Here is a 20,403-nt window from a genome sequence, read left to right as displayed (position 1 = left end):
TAGTTATGTTAATATCTATAATTTTATTTTTATAATTAGGAAAGTGTTCAATGAGGAGTTTGGTAAGCATCCTACTAAACAGCGAGTGGTCCACGACATATATGGAACAAACGATGAGCATGGAAACATCAAATTGGATAACGAACAATTATGCAGAAAATTTTCAGGGGCCGTGATCATCATCGCGCATCACGGCAACCACATCCACATCGTCAATGATTGTTCCTACTCAAACAACTCATGTAGATGTTCCTTTACAAATCAATTGCGTAAACAAATCAATAGAAGATATGCTAGAAGAGTCGTTCCAAGCTGGCAATTCTCGCTCCAGCATTGGGTTAATTTGTCAATCTATCTCCAGAAGGATTCCAGGGAGTACTTATACTATAACATCGCCGGGAGAACGTGGCTACCAAGTGGTGAAGCTAGATGTTTACGATTTTTCGAAGATCTCAAAAAAGCCGAAGACGGAATGGTGGAAGGAAGCCAATTATCGTTCGACATTTTTAATAAATTCTCCACTGGATCCGAACCACCAATTGATCATGAAGTTATCGCTATCTGCGACCAATCAGATCAATCAAATTCCGTGAACAAAAAGAGAGGAAAGGGAGACAAAGTGAGCATCCTACAGCTCCAATACATCATATTTTAAATACATCTGTTTAGTTATCATCCGAATTTAAATTTTGGAATACTGAATCCACATTAATTAAAAATTGTTTAAAAATTGTAAATAATGATATAAATACCTTAAATCTTAAAGAATTATATTTATATTTAAAATGTATAGAACCTCAAAATTTAATATTTAGTGCTCCTATTGGAAATCTATATGATTATTATTATACTGAAATGAATCAATAGAAATTTTAGAACATTTATTAAAATTTCAATTTTATAATGATGAATATAAAATTATAAATTTTTTACAAGATTTATATAATGTTATAGATAACAAGTAAGGAAGGTTAAGTTCGGGTGTAACCGAACATTACATACTCAGTTGAGAGCTATGGTGACAACATAAGGGAAAATAACCATGTAAGAAAATGAACCGAGGGAAACCCTGGAATGTGTTTGTGTGACATGTGTATCAAATTAAAGGCATTAAAAAGTATTTTATGAGGGAGTAGCCCATAGTTCTATAGGTGGACGCCATTTAGGGATATCGCCATAAAGGTGGATCAGGGTTGACTCCAGAATTTGTTTGTACGATATGGGTATAAAATGAAAGGTGTTAATGAGTATTTTAAAAGGGAGTAATCCCTAGTTCCATAGGTGGACGCCGTTTCGAGATATCTCCATAAAGGTGGACCAGGGGTGACTCTAGAATTTGTTTGTACAATATTGGTATTAAAGGAAAGGTGTTAATGAGTATTTTAAAAGGGAGTGATCCTTAGTTCCATAGGTGGACGCCGTTTCGAGATATCGCCAAAAAGGTGGAGCAGGGGCGACCCTTGAATTTGTTTGTACGATATGGGTATCAAATTAAAGGTATTAATGAGGGTTTTAAAAGGGAGTGGTGGTAGTTGTATAGGTGGTCGCCTTTTCGAGATATCGCCATAAAGGTGGACCAGTGGTGACTCTAGAATACGTTTGTACAATATGGGTATCAAACGAAAAATGTTAATGAGTATTGTAAAAGGGAGTGGGCCTTAGTTCTATAGGTGGACGCCGTTTCGAAATATCGCCATAAAGGTGGACCAGGGGTGACTCTAGAATGTGTTTGTACAATGTGGATATCAAATTAAAGGTATTAATGAGGGTTTTAAAAGGGAGTGGTGGTAGTTGTATAGGTGGTCGCCTTTTCGAGATATCGCCATAAAGGTGGACCAGGGGTGACTCTAGACTTTGTTTGTACGATATGGGTATCAAATGAAAGGTGTTAATGAGTATTTTAAAAGGGCGTGGGGCTTATTTCTATAGGTGGACGCCTTTTCGAGATATCGCCATAAAGGTGGACCAGGGGTGACTCTAATGAGAGTTTTAAAAGGGAGTGGTGATAGTTGTATATGTGAACTCGTTTTCCAGATATCGACCAAAATGTGGACCAGGGTGACCCAGAACATCATCTGTTGGATACCGCTAATTTATTTATATATGTAATACCTGCAAAGATTTCAAGGGTGTTTTATTTCGCCCTGCAGAACTTTTTCATTTTCTTCTACTTAATATGGTAGGTGTCACAACCATTTTACAAAGTTTTTTCTAAAGTTATATTTCGCGTCAATAAACCAATCCAATTACCTTACCATATTTCATCCCTTTTTTCGTATTTGGTATAGAATTATGGCATTTTTTTCCTTTTTTGTAATTTTCGATATCGAAAAAGTGGGCGTCGTCATAGTCGGATTTCGTTCATTTTTTATACCAAGATAAAGTGAGTTCAGATAAGTACGTGAACTAAGTTCAGTAAAGATATGTTGATTTTTGCTCAAGTTATCGTGTTAACGGCCTTGCGGAAGGACAGATGGAAGACTGTGTATAAAAACTGGGCGTGGCTTCAACCGATTTCGCCCATTTTCACAGAAAACAGTTAACGTTATAAAATCTATGCCCCTACCAAATTTCAAAAGGATTGGGAAATTTTATTTCGACTTATGGCATTAAAAGTATTCTAGACAAACTAAATGAAAAAGGGCGGAGCCACGCCCATTTTGAAATTTTCTTTATTTTTTGTATTTTGTTGCACCATATCATTATTAGAGTTGAATGTTGACATAATTTACTTATATACTGTAAAGATATTAAATTTTTTACTTTAAAAAAAATTTTTTTTAAAAGTGAGCGTGGTCCTTCTCCGATTTTGCTAATTTTTATTAAGCGTACATATAGTAATAGGAGTAACGTTCCTGCCAAATTTCATAATGGTATCTTCAATGACTGCCAAATTACAGCTTGCAAAAGTTTTAAATTACCTTCTTTTAAAAGTGGGTGGTGCCACGCCCATTCTCCAACATTTTACTAATTTTCTATTCTTCGTCATAAGTTCAACTCACCTACCAAGTTTCATCGCTTTATCTGTCTTTGGTAATGAATTATTGCACTTTTCCCGTTTTTCGAAATTTTCGATATCGAAAAAGTGGGAGTGGTTATAGTCCGATATCGTTGATTTTAAATAGCGATCTGAGATGAGTCCTCAGGAACCTACATACTAAATTTCATCAAGATACCTCAAAATTTACTCAAGTTATCGTGTTAACGGACGGACGGACGGACATGGCTTAATCAAATTTTTTTTCGATCCTGATGATTTTGATATATGGAAGTCTATATCTATCTCGATTCCTTTATACCTGCACAACCAACCGTTATCCAATCAAACTTAATATACTCTGTGAGCTCTGCTCAACTGAGTATAAAAATATTCCAAAGGAAAATAACATGTTTATATTGTCTCCACCAAATGCAGGAAAAATTTTTTTTTGATACTTTTATACATTATTGCTTAAATTTTGGTCAAGTAGGTAATTTTAAAAGATATTATTAGAAGCATCAGCAACTGAAACTTTCAAAATTTTATTTGGTGGAGATACAGTTGCTGCAAAAGTAAAATATGCAAATGATGCTGTAATTATGAGAACTCCTTTGTAAGCAGCACTCTTTTTTTCTAGGCAGCGCTGCGGAGCCACTCACAAATCATCAAAGTCCTCTAACGGGGGTCCAAAGAAACTAGCAGTTTCAACAGGGTTGTGCCATAGCGGACGCTGCTGTTAGTGGCGTTAATTTCACAAAGCTTGTGGGGGCACATCGTATGGAGTATATTTGTGAAAGTAAAACTATAGCCTATTACAGTATGCTTATCGAAGTTGGAGCAGAGTGAGTGGTGTCTACCTGTGTAGTCTGCTTGCCTATTCTGCAACAGCTGCTGATAAGAGGATGCACCAGGCGCGACGCGGCAAAGGTATTAAACGACTTGGTGTGGATTAGACTTGTGATTATCTCGATTAAACGGCTAAGTTGGTAAGTTCCGGAACTCATTGTAGTGCTTACGGAAATGTGTCGTATACCCCTGGTAAGCGGGGCTCGATCAAGAAGTTATTAGCTGCGATGCCCCGGTTTGTACAATTCGGTAAAAACTGTGTTCCGCATTTTATTTAGCTTCTTTATAATGAGCTTTTCAGCCTCATTATCCAGCATATGTTCAGGGGTCATAAGGAGATATTTCGTGGCAATCCTGAGTGCAATGTTTTGGCAGGCCTGCAGATTCCAATGCGTGCTTTTTTTAAGTACTTAGCAACATTTCTTTATCCTTTCCTCAGGTGTTGTTGGCAATAGGTGCCGAAGTTACATCTAAAATCGTTGATATTGGTACTTTTCTAAAATTTTTCACAATTAAAAACTGCAAATTTAACAAATGAATAGAACGCAAAATATGTTAGCAAGTATTTTTCTTGTATAGTGAGAATGTTCATAACAGTGCTTCGCGAAATTTTGTACGTGAATGTGAAGGGCGAAATAAACTTCAATTGGCAAGTCTGAAGTTCCTTTATATTTACAAACGCAACATCTTGGTTGATTGATGGAAAAGAAAAATATGTGTTTAACTTCCAGAATTTTTTCGATCTGTCAAATTTTGGTGGAGTGAGTTGTTGTTCTTGTTGGCAGATTTTACCGCGGCATCATGTTAAAAATATTACCAGGTAAAACCAGTGACAGGCAAATGATGTTTAAAAAAAATTTTAAATTCTCACTGTTCACACATTTTTATACTCAGTTGGAATCGAGATAGATATAGACTTCCATATATCAAAATCATCGGGATCGAAAAAAAATTTGATTGAGCCATGTCCGTCCGTCCGTCCTTTAAAATGATAACTTGAGTAAATTTTGAGGTATCTTGATGAAATTTGGTACGTAGGTTCCTGGGTACTCATCTCAGATCGCTATTAAAAATGAACGATATCGGACTATAACTACGCCCACTTTTTCGATATCGAAAATTTCGAAAAAGTGCGATAATTCATTACCAAAGACGGACAAACCGATGAAACTTGGTAGGTAAGTTGAACTTATGACGCAGAATAGAAAATATTAAAATTTTGGACAATGGGCGTGACACCGCCCACTTTTAAAAGAAGGTAATTTAGAAGTTTTGCAAGCTGTAATTTGGCAGTCGTTGAAGATATCATGATGAAATTTGGCAGGAACGTTACTCCTATTACTATATGTATGCCTAATAAAAATTAGCGAAATCGGAGAACGACCACGCCCACTTTTTAAAAAACAAAAAATTTTAGTCAAATTTTAAAAGAAAAGTTAATATCTTTACACTATATAAGTAAATTATGTCAACATTCAACTCCAGTAATGGCAAGGGTGCAGCAAAATACAAAAATAAAAGAAAATTTCAAAATGGGCGTGGCTCCGCCCTTTTTCATTTAATTTGTCTAGGATACTTTTAATGCCATAAGTCGAACAAAAAATTACCAATCCTTGTGAAATTTGGTAGAGGCTTAGATTCGATGGCAGTTTTCTGTGAAAAGGGGCGAAATCGGTTGAAGCCACGCCCAGTTTTTATACACAGTCGACCGTCTGTCCTTCCGCCCGGCCGTTAACACGATAACTTGAGCAAAAATCGATATATCTTTACTAAACTCAGTTTACGCACTTATCTGAACGCACTTTGTATTGGCCGAAATCCGACTATGACCTCGCCCACTTTTTCGATATCGAAAATTACGAAAAATGAAAAAAATGCCTTAATTCTATACCAAATACGAAAAAAGGGATGAAACATGGTAATTTGATTAGTTTATTGACGCAAAATATAACTTTAGAAAAAAACTTTGTAAAATGGGTGTGATACCTACCATATTAAGTAGAAGAAAATGAAAAAGTTCTGCAGGGCGAAATCAAAAGCCCTTGGAATCTTGGCAGGAATACTGTTCGTGGTATTGCATATATAAATAAATTAGCGGTACCCGACAGATGATGTTCTGGGTCACCCTGGTCCACATTTTGGTCGATATCTCGAAAACGCCTTCACATATACATCTACCACCACTCTCTTTTAAAATGCTCATTAATACCTTTAATTTGATACCCATATCGTACAAACAAGTTCTAGAGTCACCCCTGGTTCACCTTTATGGCGATATCTCGAAAAGGCGTCCACCTATAGAACTAAGGCCCACTTCCTTTTAAAATACTCATTAACACCTTTCATTTGATACCCATATCGTACAAACAAATTCTAGAGTCAGCCCTGGTCCACCTTTATGGAGGTATCCCTAAATGGCGTCCACCTATAGAACTATGGCCCACTGCCTCTTAAAATACTCTTTAATGCCTTCCATTTGATACACATGTCATATTTTCCCTTATTTTGTCTCCATAGCTCTCAACTGAGTATGTAATGTTCGGTTACACCCGAACTTAGCCTTCCTTACTTGTTTTATTTTGGGGTTTTTCATAACAAAAACAAAAAGCACAGTCATATTTTTTTATTACATACAAATTTTGCAATTTTATGCAGACCAGAATTTTCAGTCGTTAGAGAGAAGTTTTTTTGGTGGACAAGGAATCAAGCGACCAGCCGCATTCCAGACTTTTCAGCTCACATATTATATTTCCTGCATCATGCCACGATCCTCTTCTGATGGATGTTCTTCAACGAATTCTTTAGAAATTTAAATCTCCGAAGGGATCAAGGCCAAGCTTTCCTTCCAATTTAGAGTGTTCGTTTTTCCACAAATTCGCGGACCTAAATACATAAATACATGTTTTATGCCCACCCAAAACTTTATCTGCTAAGGCGGACGAACTTTTGGTGCCAAGGCAATGTGGACGGACAATCGATGTAATTTTTGAGAGATGGTCAGCACACTACCTCTATACCACGGCGACAGGATTTGGCCGTACAGCTGGTGATCTCAGCCTCCACGAACTAAGACACTCCAACTGGACGATGATGTTGTTCAGCTATGCTGCCAGGAGCTACAGTCTTTGCTGACGTGGGCAAGTTATAGAAGATCATTAATGAGTTAAGTTGGCAGGTGTAGGTAAACTTGATCTTCTTGTTGCTCTCAATGTGCGTCAGTTATCGCGAAACACAAAAATCGATTGTAAGACAATTCGGTACAATTTTCCACTAATATCCTTTCCATTCAACGAAAGCATGTTTCTGAAAAAATAGTACTTATTTAATTCGATTAAATTGAATATCGAGAAGCTCGCGAGCCCTGCGACCACTTCGAGATTCGAGAAACCGAAATTGGAGAAATCGGTAGCTATATTAAAAACAATATTTTTATACCAATTTTATCTTAAGTATACATTTCCACTGCTGAGTGAAATATCCCTCTATCTCAGCTGTATTCCAGAGTACTTTCCGGAAACGCCCTATCTCAGCATTTATTTATATTTAAAAACGCTCTATCTCAGAACTCTATTAAAGATTACCGTATCTCATAACGTTCATAATACCTTTCTTAAGTCAAAATGTGTTGCGTTTATGCTCAGATAGGTCGCTTTCGCGGAAATTTCTTCAAACAAATTTTAGAATGGGGCGTTTTTTTTAATTTTTCTGAGATAGCGCGTTTTTGAAACAGCAGCCAGGAAAGGGTGATGTTCCACTCAACAGTCGATTTGTGTATACAAATTGATTAATAACTCTGATTTTTTTTATTTCTAGAGCAACATGCCAAAACTAGATGGCAGAGTTTGCGCCAAGTGTTTAACAAACACATGAAAAGGGTGCCTGTATACACTTCCGGCGAAAGTTGTTACATTGAGGAGAGCAAAAAAACCCAAGTGGGCACCATTTAACCTTCTATTGTTTCTGTTGAAGACCTCCAAGCCCATAAATGAAGCTATCGATATTAATGATGAATCAGTAACTAATACGAGTTCTTTATCCGAAACGCATAGTACCAGCAATATTCCGCAGGAGAAATTGGTTCTCACCAACGTCACGATGCTGAGGCCCGTTCAACCGCTTAAAGCGCTTAAAACGCTCAAACAGGTTATCAATGACGTTGTGAGCCCTATACAAAGAAATGAAGGAAAGTTGAATTATTATATTCCGTTTGTTACTGATCCACAACCAGAAGAGGTGATACGGATTCCTTGCGCAAGAGATCAGCTCCCATTTGTAAATGGGCCACCTCCTCAAGTAATGATACAACCTAAAATAACTAACTTGTCGGTAAACAGTATGAAACGAGCGAATGCACTCAATGCAAGTGATGACTTAGATTTAGAAGAATATAGACCCCCATCCAAAAAACAAGCTTTGCAGACAGACATTAACCCCAGTTGGTTGAAACTGCCTAACAAATCTAATGATAACAGTAAAAATTTATCATTTTTTCGCTCAGTTTTACCTCTTATGAATAAATTGGAAACAGTAAAACAACTAGAGTTACGATTGAGACTGCAGGAAATTATACTTGAAGAACTTGTCTCCTAAAATAATTGAAGTACCTATTTTCCAATCTTTTTTTAAGTTATGACCGTATGTTTACCGTTGAAGTAGTTTTATAAATATCTTCGGCTTGTAATCAATAACCTTTGTTAGCAAGAATCCAATTGTAAGGTCCTAATAATATAAAGTACGCTAATAAGTAATGCAAGATCTCGTTATGCAATAAAATCCGATTTTTTTATAGGCTTAGTATAGTTCGGAAATCAAAACCAATATAGTGTTATACGTTCATATGGCAAAAAGCAATTTCACTCAAATAACATATATGAATCTGTAAAACGATTCAAAAAAATACAACAAGTTATGAATCTAATGAGTACTGGTACATTCTCCCCTAATCAGATTAACCATTTCAGAGCTTTTGCGATTTAAAAAATTGGTTTCGATCACTGCTCATAAAACAAGATGCATGACCAGATTCTCGTGTCACAGTGTTTGTGGTAAAAGGGCTCGACCGACTCTCATGCAAGTTTTTGATCAAATTTAGTAGGTCTGAGAATCGGCCAACATTTATTTTTCATACACCTTAATGGTAAGGGTGGTTCACCCCTTATGTTTTGTTTTTTGGACAAAATGTTTTTTTTTGAAACAGCATACCCTCTGGGACCGGGACAGGAACTGGGAATAAGGGATTTAGTATAACAAACCAAAAAAAAAAACTGAGGAGAAGAGAAACGAGTAAGGGATAAAGAGACTGAGAAAGATATAGAGTTAATTTAGTGATCTTTAATAATGTATCTGTGAGTTAAGCGGCAGTTACCCACGAACGTACGTACAAAAACGTGTCAGCTGACACGACCTATCCTATGAGTGTGCAATGTAAACGAAAACTCACCGACGTGCAACGCTCGTACGTACGTAGCCCGGATCGTTCAAATCAAAACAATTTTGATTTTTTCCGTAAGAACGTGTTAGCTGATCGCTCTCTCACTAGACAGAGTTGCCTAGTAAACTTTTGTGCGCTAATTTTTGACCGTTTGCAGTTTTATGCAAAAACACCTAATTAAAGTTTGCAAAATTGTGAAAATAATTCGAAATAATTATGTTAAAGTGCAGATTATAAATATGTAATCTATTTATAATTATTTAATATTAAATCCAGCTTTTTACAACATCAAAAATTAAATTGGAAAAAGTTAATGTTTCCATAAGCATGCATGCAAACTGGCCAATGGCAACAGTGCTTATCTGTAAACAATACACACACAAATATGTTATGTACATCTACACAGACGCTCACATTGATTCCTACGGGCTTTTAGGTTCGGTCAAACGTGTTTCGTACGACAAACATCCGTACGTACGGCACACTTCGGTTGGTAATGCCGCTTTAAGCTGGCTCGAGGTTAGGTGTAATAAAACACAAGAAGTTCTTGTATAACCGGTATATTTCGATTACCTTCGGTAATCGTCCTCAGGGCAACTATTAACAATAAAAAACAACATGAAAATTATAATGAAACAATATATCACAAATAACAATAATTTTTCTTCAAAAAACTAATTACATACATTTCGTTCACTTTTACACTGTCTGACGTGGAGTATTATACTGTTTATTTTTTGTCAACATGTGTCTGTATGACTGTGCAGTATTATCAATATCTGTTTTGCAGTTAATTCGTATGTTTGAATGTGTTTTAACGATATGTAACATTTTTAATGTGTACCTCTTCTTCCATTTCTCTTCTTTCTCAATAACTGAAGCGTCGTCGAAGTTCGGACTGTGATAACTGCTGGCACAGTGGGCCATGAGAGCTGTTTTATGGTTGTTAGTAGAATTACATTGTTTATAATCAGATTTGTGTTGTGACAGTCGAGTTTTTAATTTTGCTTTGGTTGTGCCCACATAAATCTTATTGCACGATTCTTTATCATTACCTTTGCAAGGAATTTTATATACAACATTGTTTTTTTCGGTGTTCGGTATTTTTGATTTTGTTTTATTGAAAATATGTTTTAGAGTATTTATTGGTTTATGGGCAATTTTTGTTTCTTCGCTATTATAGCAATCTGATTTGGCAAGACGCTCTGATAAACCAGGTACGTAAATAACAGATTTAAATATTTTTGGTATAAGATCTCGGTTTGTTGATCGCGTTCTTCTTATTAAACTTTTTATAATATTCTCTGGAAAATCATTATCTCTTAATAGTAATTTAATTTCTTCTATAATTTCTTTATGGTAAGTGTCGTCCGATATTTGTAGCATTCGCCTTATACAGCCCGTTGCTGTATTGATAATCATCGTCTTTGGGTGTTTGGAGTTAAAATTGATGATGCGTCCTGATGATATTGGTTTCTTATACCACTTCAATTTAATTTGATTGCCTTCTCTTATTACAAGTGAGTTCAGGTAGGGTGATTTTCCATCTTCTTCGAGTTCCGTAGTAAATTTTATATGTCGATCAAAGGAGTTTAATACGTCAAGTATGCTTTGTACCTCGGTTTCTTTTACTATCGCAAAAATGTCATAACATATTTTGCTACAGTTTTTGGCTTTTGTATTAGCTTTTCAATGCTATTTTCCAACAAATTTTCCCTTAATATTGTAACGAATTTGCTGCAAATCCTCTTATTTGCAATCCTCTGCTAAGTTCGAATCACTAAACTGTTGAATAAATAACTACAATATTGAATAATGGAAAAATGGCCTTTATTAAAGTACTTCACAATAACACTTATACTTTGCTACTCGCTGGCTTAATAACCAAACTGGTTGATAACTCAAATGAAACTCTACTATTGGCCGCCAGATCGCGTGCTTAATCAAACTGATTGATAGCTCAACTCAAACTGAATTACTTCTTACTCGCTTGCGCCACTTTTATAGTTTACGCTGCATACATCTAGGCTCTTCTATTTCCAGAACTTACTAGTTAGTTTCGGCTACAAAATCGCCAGCCACAACTACGTGCACAAATCTCTCTCTTGTGACAACTCAGATATGATATATGCATGTGTTTGTGCATTGCCGCTCCGCTGCTCGTATACACATAGGCGTATAAGTAAATGCATCTGTGTGTGACATCTCTTTCGGCTGCCTTATATATGTGTATACATGATTTAATTATTGACGTAAATACTGCTTGGCATGGCCTTAGCATCGCCTTAGTGATGGTATAGCTTAGTGATGCTAATATCCGTGACACTGCCCTCCACCTAAGTCTGATCGTCCCGATCACACAAATCTCTCGATCTAACCGCTGCTAATCTCTCCAAATGAACCACTTTCATTTTGGTTCGTGGTTTGTATGCGGTACACTACATCGTTGATCCGTTCTACAACTTTGTATGGGCCTTCCCAGTTACACTGCAATTTCGGGGACAAACCTTTTTTTCGTTGTGGGTTGTATAGCAGCACCAAATCTCCTTCCTGAAACCCTTCCGAATTAATTGCTTTATCGTACCTCGCTTTCATCTTGTCACTCATAATCTTTGCTCGTTGCCTTACCAGATCGTGTATCTCTCTCAGCTCTTCTTCTAAAACGTCAGTGGATTTCTTGACATTCCTCTCCGCATCGGCATCTATCCCATACTTCAAATCAGCTGGCAGTCGAAGGTCATTGCCAAAAATTACCTTTGCGGGAGTTTGGCCCGTTGTGTCATGTACTGCCGATCGGTAGGTCATCAAGAATAGTGATATGTGTGTATCCCAGTCCTTATGGTACTTGTCTACTACTTTCCTTAAATGCTCCTCCAATGTTCTATTGAAACGTTCCACCATACCATCGGACTGAGTATGCAATGCAGTTGTCCGTGTTTTTCGAATGCCGAACTTCTTGCACATTTCTTGGAACACAGCTGATTCAAAATTCCTGCCTTGGTCAGAATGTAACTCCATTGGTACACCATACCTTGCAACCCATTCGTTTTTAACCACTTCTGCTACTGTTTCTGCTTCTTGGTTTGGGATTGGGTATACCTCTGGCCATTTACTGAAATAATCCATAACCACCAGTACGTATTTGTTTCCGCGGTTGCTAGTAGGAAATGGACCTGCGACATCCATGGCGATCCTTTCAAATGGTGCTCCTGAAATATACTGCTTCATCTGGCCATGACTTCGGGTTTTGGGCCCTTTCGCTCTGTTGCATACCTCGCAATTGGCAGTCCACTCGGTGACCGACTGACGGCAAATCACCCAATAGAATCTCTGCTTAATTTTCTCGAGTGTCTTGGTAATTCCAAGATGACCTCCACTTGGACCATTGTGCAGTTCGCTGAGCACGTCAGGAATCCTCTTTCTGGGAACAACTATCAGTTTCTTCTTGCATTGACCATCCTCACTCTCCCATACTCGATGCAAGCAACCGGATATCAATTCTAAACTGTTCCACTGTGCCCAATATGACTTCGCAATGGGATTCTCTGCTGACATCTCCTCTCTGCTTGGTCTTTTGTTTCGTTCGAGCCCTTGCATAACATGTGACAGATCTGCATCTTCTAGCTGACACTTTCTTAGTTGTTCCTTGTCCCATTCATCCGTACACGTTATATTCATTAGCCAGACATCTATAATGTCTTCTTTAGCCTCGGCCTTTGAACAGTGCTTGCATTACAAACTACATGGCCTTCGTGACATTGCATCGGCATTCCCATGGGTACTACCTTTTCGATGCTCAATGGAAAAGTCATAGCTTTGAAGTCGCTCGATCCACCGTGCCCATTGTCCTTCCGGATTACGGAACTGCAGAAGCCATTTCAATGCTGCGTGATCTGTCCTGACACGGAATTGCTGGCCGTAGAGGTATTTGTGAAAATGTTTAATGCACTCTACCAATGCCAACAGCTCTCTCCGCGTAACACAGTAGTTCCTCTCTGGTTTTCCAATCGAACGGCTGTAATATGCAACTACCTTCTCCTGTCCATCGACCAGTTGTGATAAAACGCCTCTTATAGCATATCCACTCGCATCTGTATCTAGAATAAATGTTGCTCCTGGAATCGGATATGATAACATTGGGGCAGTGCAAAAACGCTCCTTCAATGTTTGGAAAGCCACTTCTTGCTCCTTCTTCCATTCAAAAGCTTTGTTTTTTCTTGTAAGCTCATGGAGGCTATGGGCTACGCTGGAAAAATTTGGTACAAATCGGCGGTAATATGTGCACAGCCCAAGGAAACTTCTCAATTCATGTAGGTTCTGTGGTCTTGGCCAATCCTTTACAGCCTCTATTTTTTCGTTCGCAGGGCAGATGCCCTCTGTCGTTACCTTGTGACCCAAATAATTGACTTCCTTTTTAAACAGCGCACACTTTTTGGGACTTAACTTCAGACCAGCGCCAGCTATTCTCTGGAAAACTTCCTCCAAGTTCTTAAGATGTTCATCAAAGTTCTTGCCCAATACGATGATGTCGTCCAGGTACACCAAGCATGTTTTCGAATGTAGTCCTTTCAATACCTAATCCATGAGTCTCTCGAAAGTAGCTGGTGCATTACATAGTCCAAAGGGCATTACTGTAAATTGCCAAAGACCATCTCCGACGCTGAAGGCTGTTTTCTCTTTGTCTTCCTCCTTCACTTCCACTTGCCAGTAGCCGCTTTTCAAGTCCAGTGTGGAAAACCATTTCGTACCAGATAGCGAGTCCAGAGTATCGTCAATTCTTGGCAATGGGTAGCTATCCTTTTTCGTTACGTCATTCAACTTCCGGTAGTCCACGCAAAACCTCATTTTTCCATCCTTCTTCTTTACAAGTACTACTGGTGAGCTCCATGGACTAGCTGATGGTTCGATGACGCCGCTATCGTTCATTTCTTGTATGATTTGACTCACAACTTCCCGCTTCGCCAGTGGAACACTACGTGGAGCTTGACGGATCGGCCTCGCATCTCCAGTATCAATTTGATGTTTCACAACATTGGTGCGGCCTGGTTTCGAACCATCCTGGTCAAATATGTTCGCGTACTTTAGGAGCAGTTGTTTTGCCTTACTCTGATATGCTTCCTCTAGCCCCTGTGTCCATGCCGTGATGACATTTGAAAGATCAGTATTACTAGCTGAAACGTGTTCCTGGAGCTGTTCACAGTTAATAACTACTTCAGCCTCTTGGTATCTTCCCAAAATAGCTCCTTTAGTCAGTTTGAGTGGTGACTTGAACTCATTGAGTACTCTTACCGGAATACATCCATCTTGTTTTGTCATAGCCAGGGTTTTTCCTACAAGTATGTTCAGTGCTGATTTGTTTGCTGCTTCGACAACCCACAATTTGTTTGTCCCACAATCTCCATCAACCTTTGCCCAGATGATTGCTTCGGATTTTGGTGGTATTCGCTGAATCTCTTCCACCAGCACTCGTTTACTGCTGTAGCCTCTCTCGTAGTCGAAATTAAGTGGTACATCCATGTTCTTATATCGCATCGTCTTGCTTTGCATGTCGATCTTGATGCCCTGGTCGATTAAGAAAGTCCAATTATGATTTCATCAACAATCTCTGCCACTATAAAATTGTGTACTACCGTGACGTTCCCAATAGCGACTTCACATGATACTTCCCCTAGAACCGTGCTGTCTTCTCCAGTGGCTGTACGCAATCTTGCTCCATGCAATGTTCTTATCTTCTTGTTGACTAAATCCGCTCGAATGATGGAATGAGATGCACCAGTATCTACAGTCAGTAAACGTTCCTTTCCATCCACATGTCCTCCAACAGTAAGATTGCTCGATCTTCTTCCAATCTGCGAGATGGAGATTATGGGGCATTCAATTGAGGGAGCCAGCTGTCGCCCCTTGCGGCTGACTCGCTTTAGTTTAACGATTGATTTGTCTTGGAGATTTGCTCATCTCCTTCTGCTCTGCGTTTACGACCACCCACATTGTTGGAACTATTGGAATTGCTACTGCAATGACGTGCAATGTGACCTGGGTTACCGCACTTGAAACATTTCATAACTCCGGCATTTTTCTGTTGTGATCCCTTCAGAGCTTTCAAAATTGTATCTACCCACTCTGGCCTTTCTACTTCCACACGATGAGCTTTGTATGCTGGTTTACTCAATAATGACGCCGTTTCCTGAGTCAATGCATGGGATACCGTTTCAGAAAATGTTTGCTTTGGGTTCGCGTGGCTCGCTTCGTTTCGACGTCCCGTATGCCATTTATAAAGCTCTGAATCTTCACTCTTTCCGTGTATTCCACCGGTGCATCCGCATTTGCAAGATGAGCCAATCTTTCAATGTCCTAAGCAAACTCCTGCAAAGTTTCGTTAGCTTTTTGGTAGCGGTTTTGCAATTCTATTTGAAATATCTGTTTCCTGTGTTCGCTTCCGTATCGCCGTTCTACAGCAGCCATCAATGCGTCATAACTGTTCCGTTCGTACTCTGGAATAGTATGTAAGATTTCGGCAGCTGGTCCTTTCAATGCCACGAAGAGTGCGGCAACTTTATCTTCCACATTCCAGTTGTTCACTGCTGCGGTCTTCTCAAACTGTAGCTTAAAGACCTGGAAAGGAACAGAACCGTCAAAGGATGGTGTTTTTACCTTTGGATTACTCGCTGAAACTGCTGGACGATTTAATTGTAACTGCTCCATACGACCCTTCAAATCATCGACTTCTGCCTGAAATTGAGCGATTTTTGCATCCTGCGCTTCCAGCTTTGATGTTACCCTTGCTTCCTGTGCTTCTAACTGTGAAGACATTTGTGCCACCTGCAATGATAAGCGCTCCTCTTGTTCTTCCATCTTTGATGTTATGCGTGTCTCCTGCGATTCCAGTTGGGATGACATCTATGTCTTCTGTTCTTCGAGCTGTGTTTCCATCCTGGATGTTATTTGTGTCGACAGAAACACAACTTGAGTAAACGCAAGCGAAAGCAAGTGATCGTGGGGCGCTCACTTTCAAAACAAATTTTAAGTAAATTTTTAATCATTTATAATTCAATATGAATTGCTTAATTTGCAAAGAAATAATCGATCGGAATAGTGCAAATAAAATTGATTGCTCGGACTGTATCAACTATTTTCATTGCATTTGTGTTAACATCAAAGCCGCCGATATAGAATTTTTTAAGGTAAATAATAAAAAGTATCGTTGTGACAAATGCACAGCTTTGCGCAGAAAAACACTACAGGCAACTACAATAACTGCGACAACGCAGTCTGCTACCTCAAAACCAAATTTAGCAAGTGTACCAAATGTGTTAAAAAAACAACACAGTGCTATTGACTGCGGGCCAAGTTCTGCAAACCGAGACGCGCAAGGTAAACAAAAAACAGGTGAGCAGCGTAAAGCAGCAAACAAAGCTGAGCAGGCAGTAAACTGCGAAAATTTGGATGAAGGTAAAATAACTCTTCAGCTTTTGTACGAGGAAATACTTAGCCTGAAACAAATTAACATCGATTGCTTAAACAAAATACAACAATTAAGCGGTGAAAATGTAGCGTTAAAGAAAAGAGTGAATAAGCTGGAGAGTCGGCTAAATTTTAAAGAGCAATCGGAATTAGAGAATTGTATTGAGGTTGTTGGTGTACCGAACGCCAACATAGAAAATGCTAAAGAATGTATGGCGAAAATTTTCAGTGATGCATTAAATGTGGAGTTAATGAACGATGATATCGAAAACATTAGCATTAAGCACGCCAGTGCACGGCGATCCCAATCATCAAATGTCAACGACAGTAAGATTGTCTGCGTAAAATTTAAATCGTTCGAAAGCAAAAAGAAAATCATGATGGCCAAACGAACTGCAAGGAAAAAGTTAAATACGTCGCTTTTTTCAGATGACCGAAATAAAAATATATACATAAACAATAGCTTTACAAGTTATTTTAGAGCTCTTTTTTCAGCTGCAAAAAAAGTAAAAAAAGAAAAAAGATTTAAATACTTATGGTTAAAAACTTCGAGACTGCTAATGAAAAAAAATGAAAGCGATACTGCTGTTATTATAAGAACTTTTGACGATCTTGCTGATTTCAATTTAAATAGAACCTTTTATTATACATTTTTGTTTTGTTTTCTTTTACTTTTAACTTATTATGAACTCAAGATCCGTTTTTATTGATAACAGCCCCATCGCAAATGTCATCAATGTCTCTAATTTATTAACCTCTGAACATAATATATTTACTGTTGTTCACCAAAATGTAAGAAGTCTAAGACGGAATTTTGACTCCTTGGTTTGCAACCTTGAATCCCTTGGTAAACTTCCCGATATAATATTTGTTTCAGAAATTTGGATTTTTTCCTACGAAATTAACGATTATAATATACCTGGTTATAATTTTTCTGCTAATGCAAATGACTCGTATTCTGCCGGAGGTGTTGGTGTTTATGTGCGAGATATCTATAAGTATGAAGTGACATGCGTTAGCTTATCAAGCGCTGATGTCATAAAAATTTCAATGCTAATATCCAATGTTCAATACACTTTTATTTGCCTGTATAGGTTCCATTCAATTTCTTTTAAACTCTTTCATGAGGAGTTTTCTCTCTTTTTAAGTAGAGAAAAAGCAGCAAATACTGTTATAATGGGTGATTTTAATTTTGACTTACATAGTCATAATGTTTTATTAGACAATTATCTTACACTTCTTGCGGACCATGGTCTAGTTTCATTCATTCATGAGACTACCCGCCCAGATTCAGGAACCTGTTTAGACCATGTATATGGTAGGTTAAATAATTTGGAAGATAACATACATATGGGTATAAATATTGATTTCGGAATCTCTGATCATTGCATGACTGGTATTCAACTTAAAAACATAAATGTAAGTAGGCGTATTACCAATTTATATACCCCATCAGGTACCAGGAAAATAAATTTTAACGTTCTCAATGAATATTTTCGCAAGGAAAACTGGGAAATGGTTTATGGTGAAACAGACGTTGCCAAGGCATATAATTTATTTATGAATAAACTCACGGTGCACATTAACAATTCGAGTATTTGTTTCTTGCCAAGACCATCATCTTTAACTCTCAAGCCATGGATAACTCGTACTTTGTTACATAAGATCCGACTGAAGAATAGGTAACGCAAAAAATGCAAAAGAAATCCGGCCAATACTAAGCTGAGAAACCGTGTCCGCCGGTTGACATATAATCTTAATAAAGAAATAAGTTCAACTCGGGAAAAATATTATCAAAATCTCTTTCTATCTTGCGAAAAAGGAATGGGCAGCTGTAAATAGAATAATGAACCGAAACTATAAGAAAAGGTCCGACTCGACGGTGTTAAATGTGGATGGCGTGGATATATCGGAGACTCTGGTAGTAGCTAATGAACTTAATAACTTTTTTGTAAATGTAGGAGCAGCCTCTAATACAATGAGGAATCCAAATATCTGCATGTGCCGTAAAAATCGAAACATCACAGAATTCAGAACTCCCAGTAATAGTTTTTTCTTTGATCCAATTACAGGTTCAGAAATTCTTAAAATAATTCAAACTTTGAGCAAGTCTGATTCAAGTGGCAGTGACAACATTTCAAATAGGACCTTAAAAAGCATAGCTTTTAATATCTTTGATATTTTAAAGCATATATTTAATTTGAGTATAACCTCCGGAGTTTTTCCAGAAGATTTAAAATGTGCTACCGTGATACCGCTGTTCAAAAAGGGAGATAAAAAGACAAGAATAATTACAGGCCTATATCCTTGCTAACCTCAATCTCCAAAATCTTTGAAAAGGCAGTTAAGGCTAGGGTGTTAACTTATCTCAACAAAATAAAATTTTTAGTCCCAAGCAATTTGGTTTTATGTCAGATCTCTCAACTGAAGATGCTCTTTTAGACTTTTCTTCCTTTATACATAAGGCGATTGACGAAAAAATGTGTTGCGCTAATCTGTTTGTAGATATTACTAAAGCATTTGATATGATGGACCATAATATTATACTGAGTACGCTTAGCTCCGCTGGTTTTCGTGGCAACGTTTTTAGTTGGTTTAAGTCATACTTAACGAATAGAATTCAGAAAGTTAAAGTTGTAAATATTCAAAGTGAACCCAGACCTATTACCTTAGGGGTGCCACACGGCTCGGTTCTTGGACCTATCTTGTTTCTAATATACATTAACTCACTATTCTCGTTGCCATTTGTTGGTAAAGTAACGGCATTTGCAGATGACCTTGCCATTGCATATGGATCTACAAATGAATTTAATCTTTTTGCTGATATCAATCACGATGTTTTTATGCTGAGGTCTTGGTTTGCTAGCCACAAACTCGTGGTAAGCAACAAGACAAAGTTGATGTACTTTAATCAATGCGGAAAGGAGTTACCTAGAAACGATATTTTCTTTCACGGCTCGAACTGTATGCGGTTTCGTATGTGTTCAAGTAACTGTAATCATCAAAACTCTGTCAACACCTTTGACGAGACAATAAGTTGTGACAGTAGTTGCTTTAAAATTGATGTGGTCCCTAATTTTAAATATTTAGGAGTTATATTCGACCAAAGCCTAAGTTGGCCATCACATATTTTTGCTTTGAAATCGTACATGTTGTCAGCGGTTCGTTCATTCTTTTACCTAAAAAGGCTGTGTTCAAATCGAATGTTAGCATTAATATATCATGGGTTAGTCCACTCAAAATTACAATATGGAATCAGTTGCTGGGGTGGAGCGTATGCTAGTAAGGTAAATGCGCTTTTAATCCTACAGAAGTGCTTTATCCGAAAAATGTGTAACGCAGACCGTTTATCCCACTCTATGGACCTTTTCAAAAAATTAAACATACTTCCCATTCGACACTTGTACTGTTACAAAGTTTTGAAAATTTTTTTTATAAGGAGTGGGTATTCACAAAGCCCGATATATAACCCTTACAGCCTAAGAAGTAGACCGTTATCAAGTGTAAAAATTCCTCGTTTTCGGACCACACTTTTCCGTAACTTTTACACAATCGTGTCATGTAAACTGTATAATAAATTACCTGCTGTAATACAACTCATTAGAAAACTTTCTAAGTTTATGAGGGAAGTGAAACGGTGGCTACTTGGTTTCAATCATGAGGGTGTAGAAATTCTGTTGTCTAT

At 37.8% G+C, this 20,403-nt stretch overlaps 2 protein-coding genes across 9 annotated transcripts in view; one reads left to right on the top strand and one right to left on the bottom strand.

The window, feature by feature from the left end:
• The window catches only part of LOC137244042 (uncharacterized), a 460,752-nt gene that overhangs the window by 113,018 nt on the left and 327,331 nt on the right, over positions 1-20,403 (bottom strand). The window lies entirely within an intron of this gene.
• The window catches only part of LOC137244038 (uncharacterized), a 290,995-nt gene that overhangs the window by 238,452 nt on the left and 32,140 nt on the right, over positions 1-20,403 (top strand). For 6 of the 8 annotated variants that reach the window (XM_067772487.1, XM_067772486.1, XM_067772488.1 and 3 more), the window contains one exon: positions 40-809. The exons of the other annotated variants lie outside the window; for them this stretch is intronic. In XM_067772487.1, the coding sequence (XP_067628588.1) occupies positions 40-655 (616 nt within the window). In that variant the 3' untranslated portion in view covers positions 656-809. Of the gene's footprint in view, positions 1-39; positions 810-20,403 lie in introns of those variants that run through there. 8 annotated transcript variants of the gene reach the window in all.

The sequence above is a fragment of the Eurosta solidaginis genome, chromosome 3 (genome assembly GCF_040869045.1).
Source record: "Eurosta solidaginis isolate ZX-2024a chromosome 3, ASM4086904v1, whole genome shotgun sequence".
NCBI lineage: Eukaryota > Metazoa > Arthropoda > Insecta > Diptera > Tephritidae > Eurosta > Eurosta solidaginis.
Note: the sequence above shows the minus strand (reverse complement) of the source record. Positions and strands in the feature narration are given on the sequence as shown.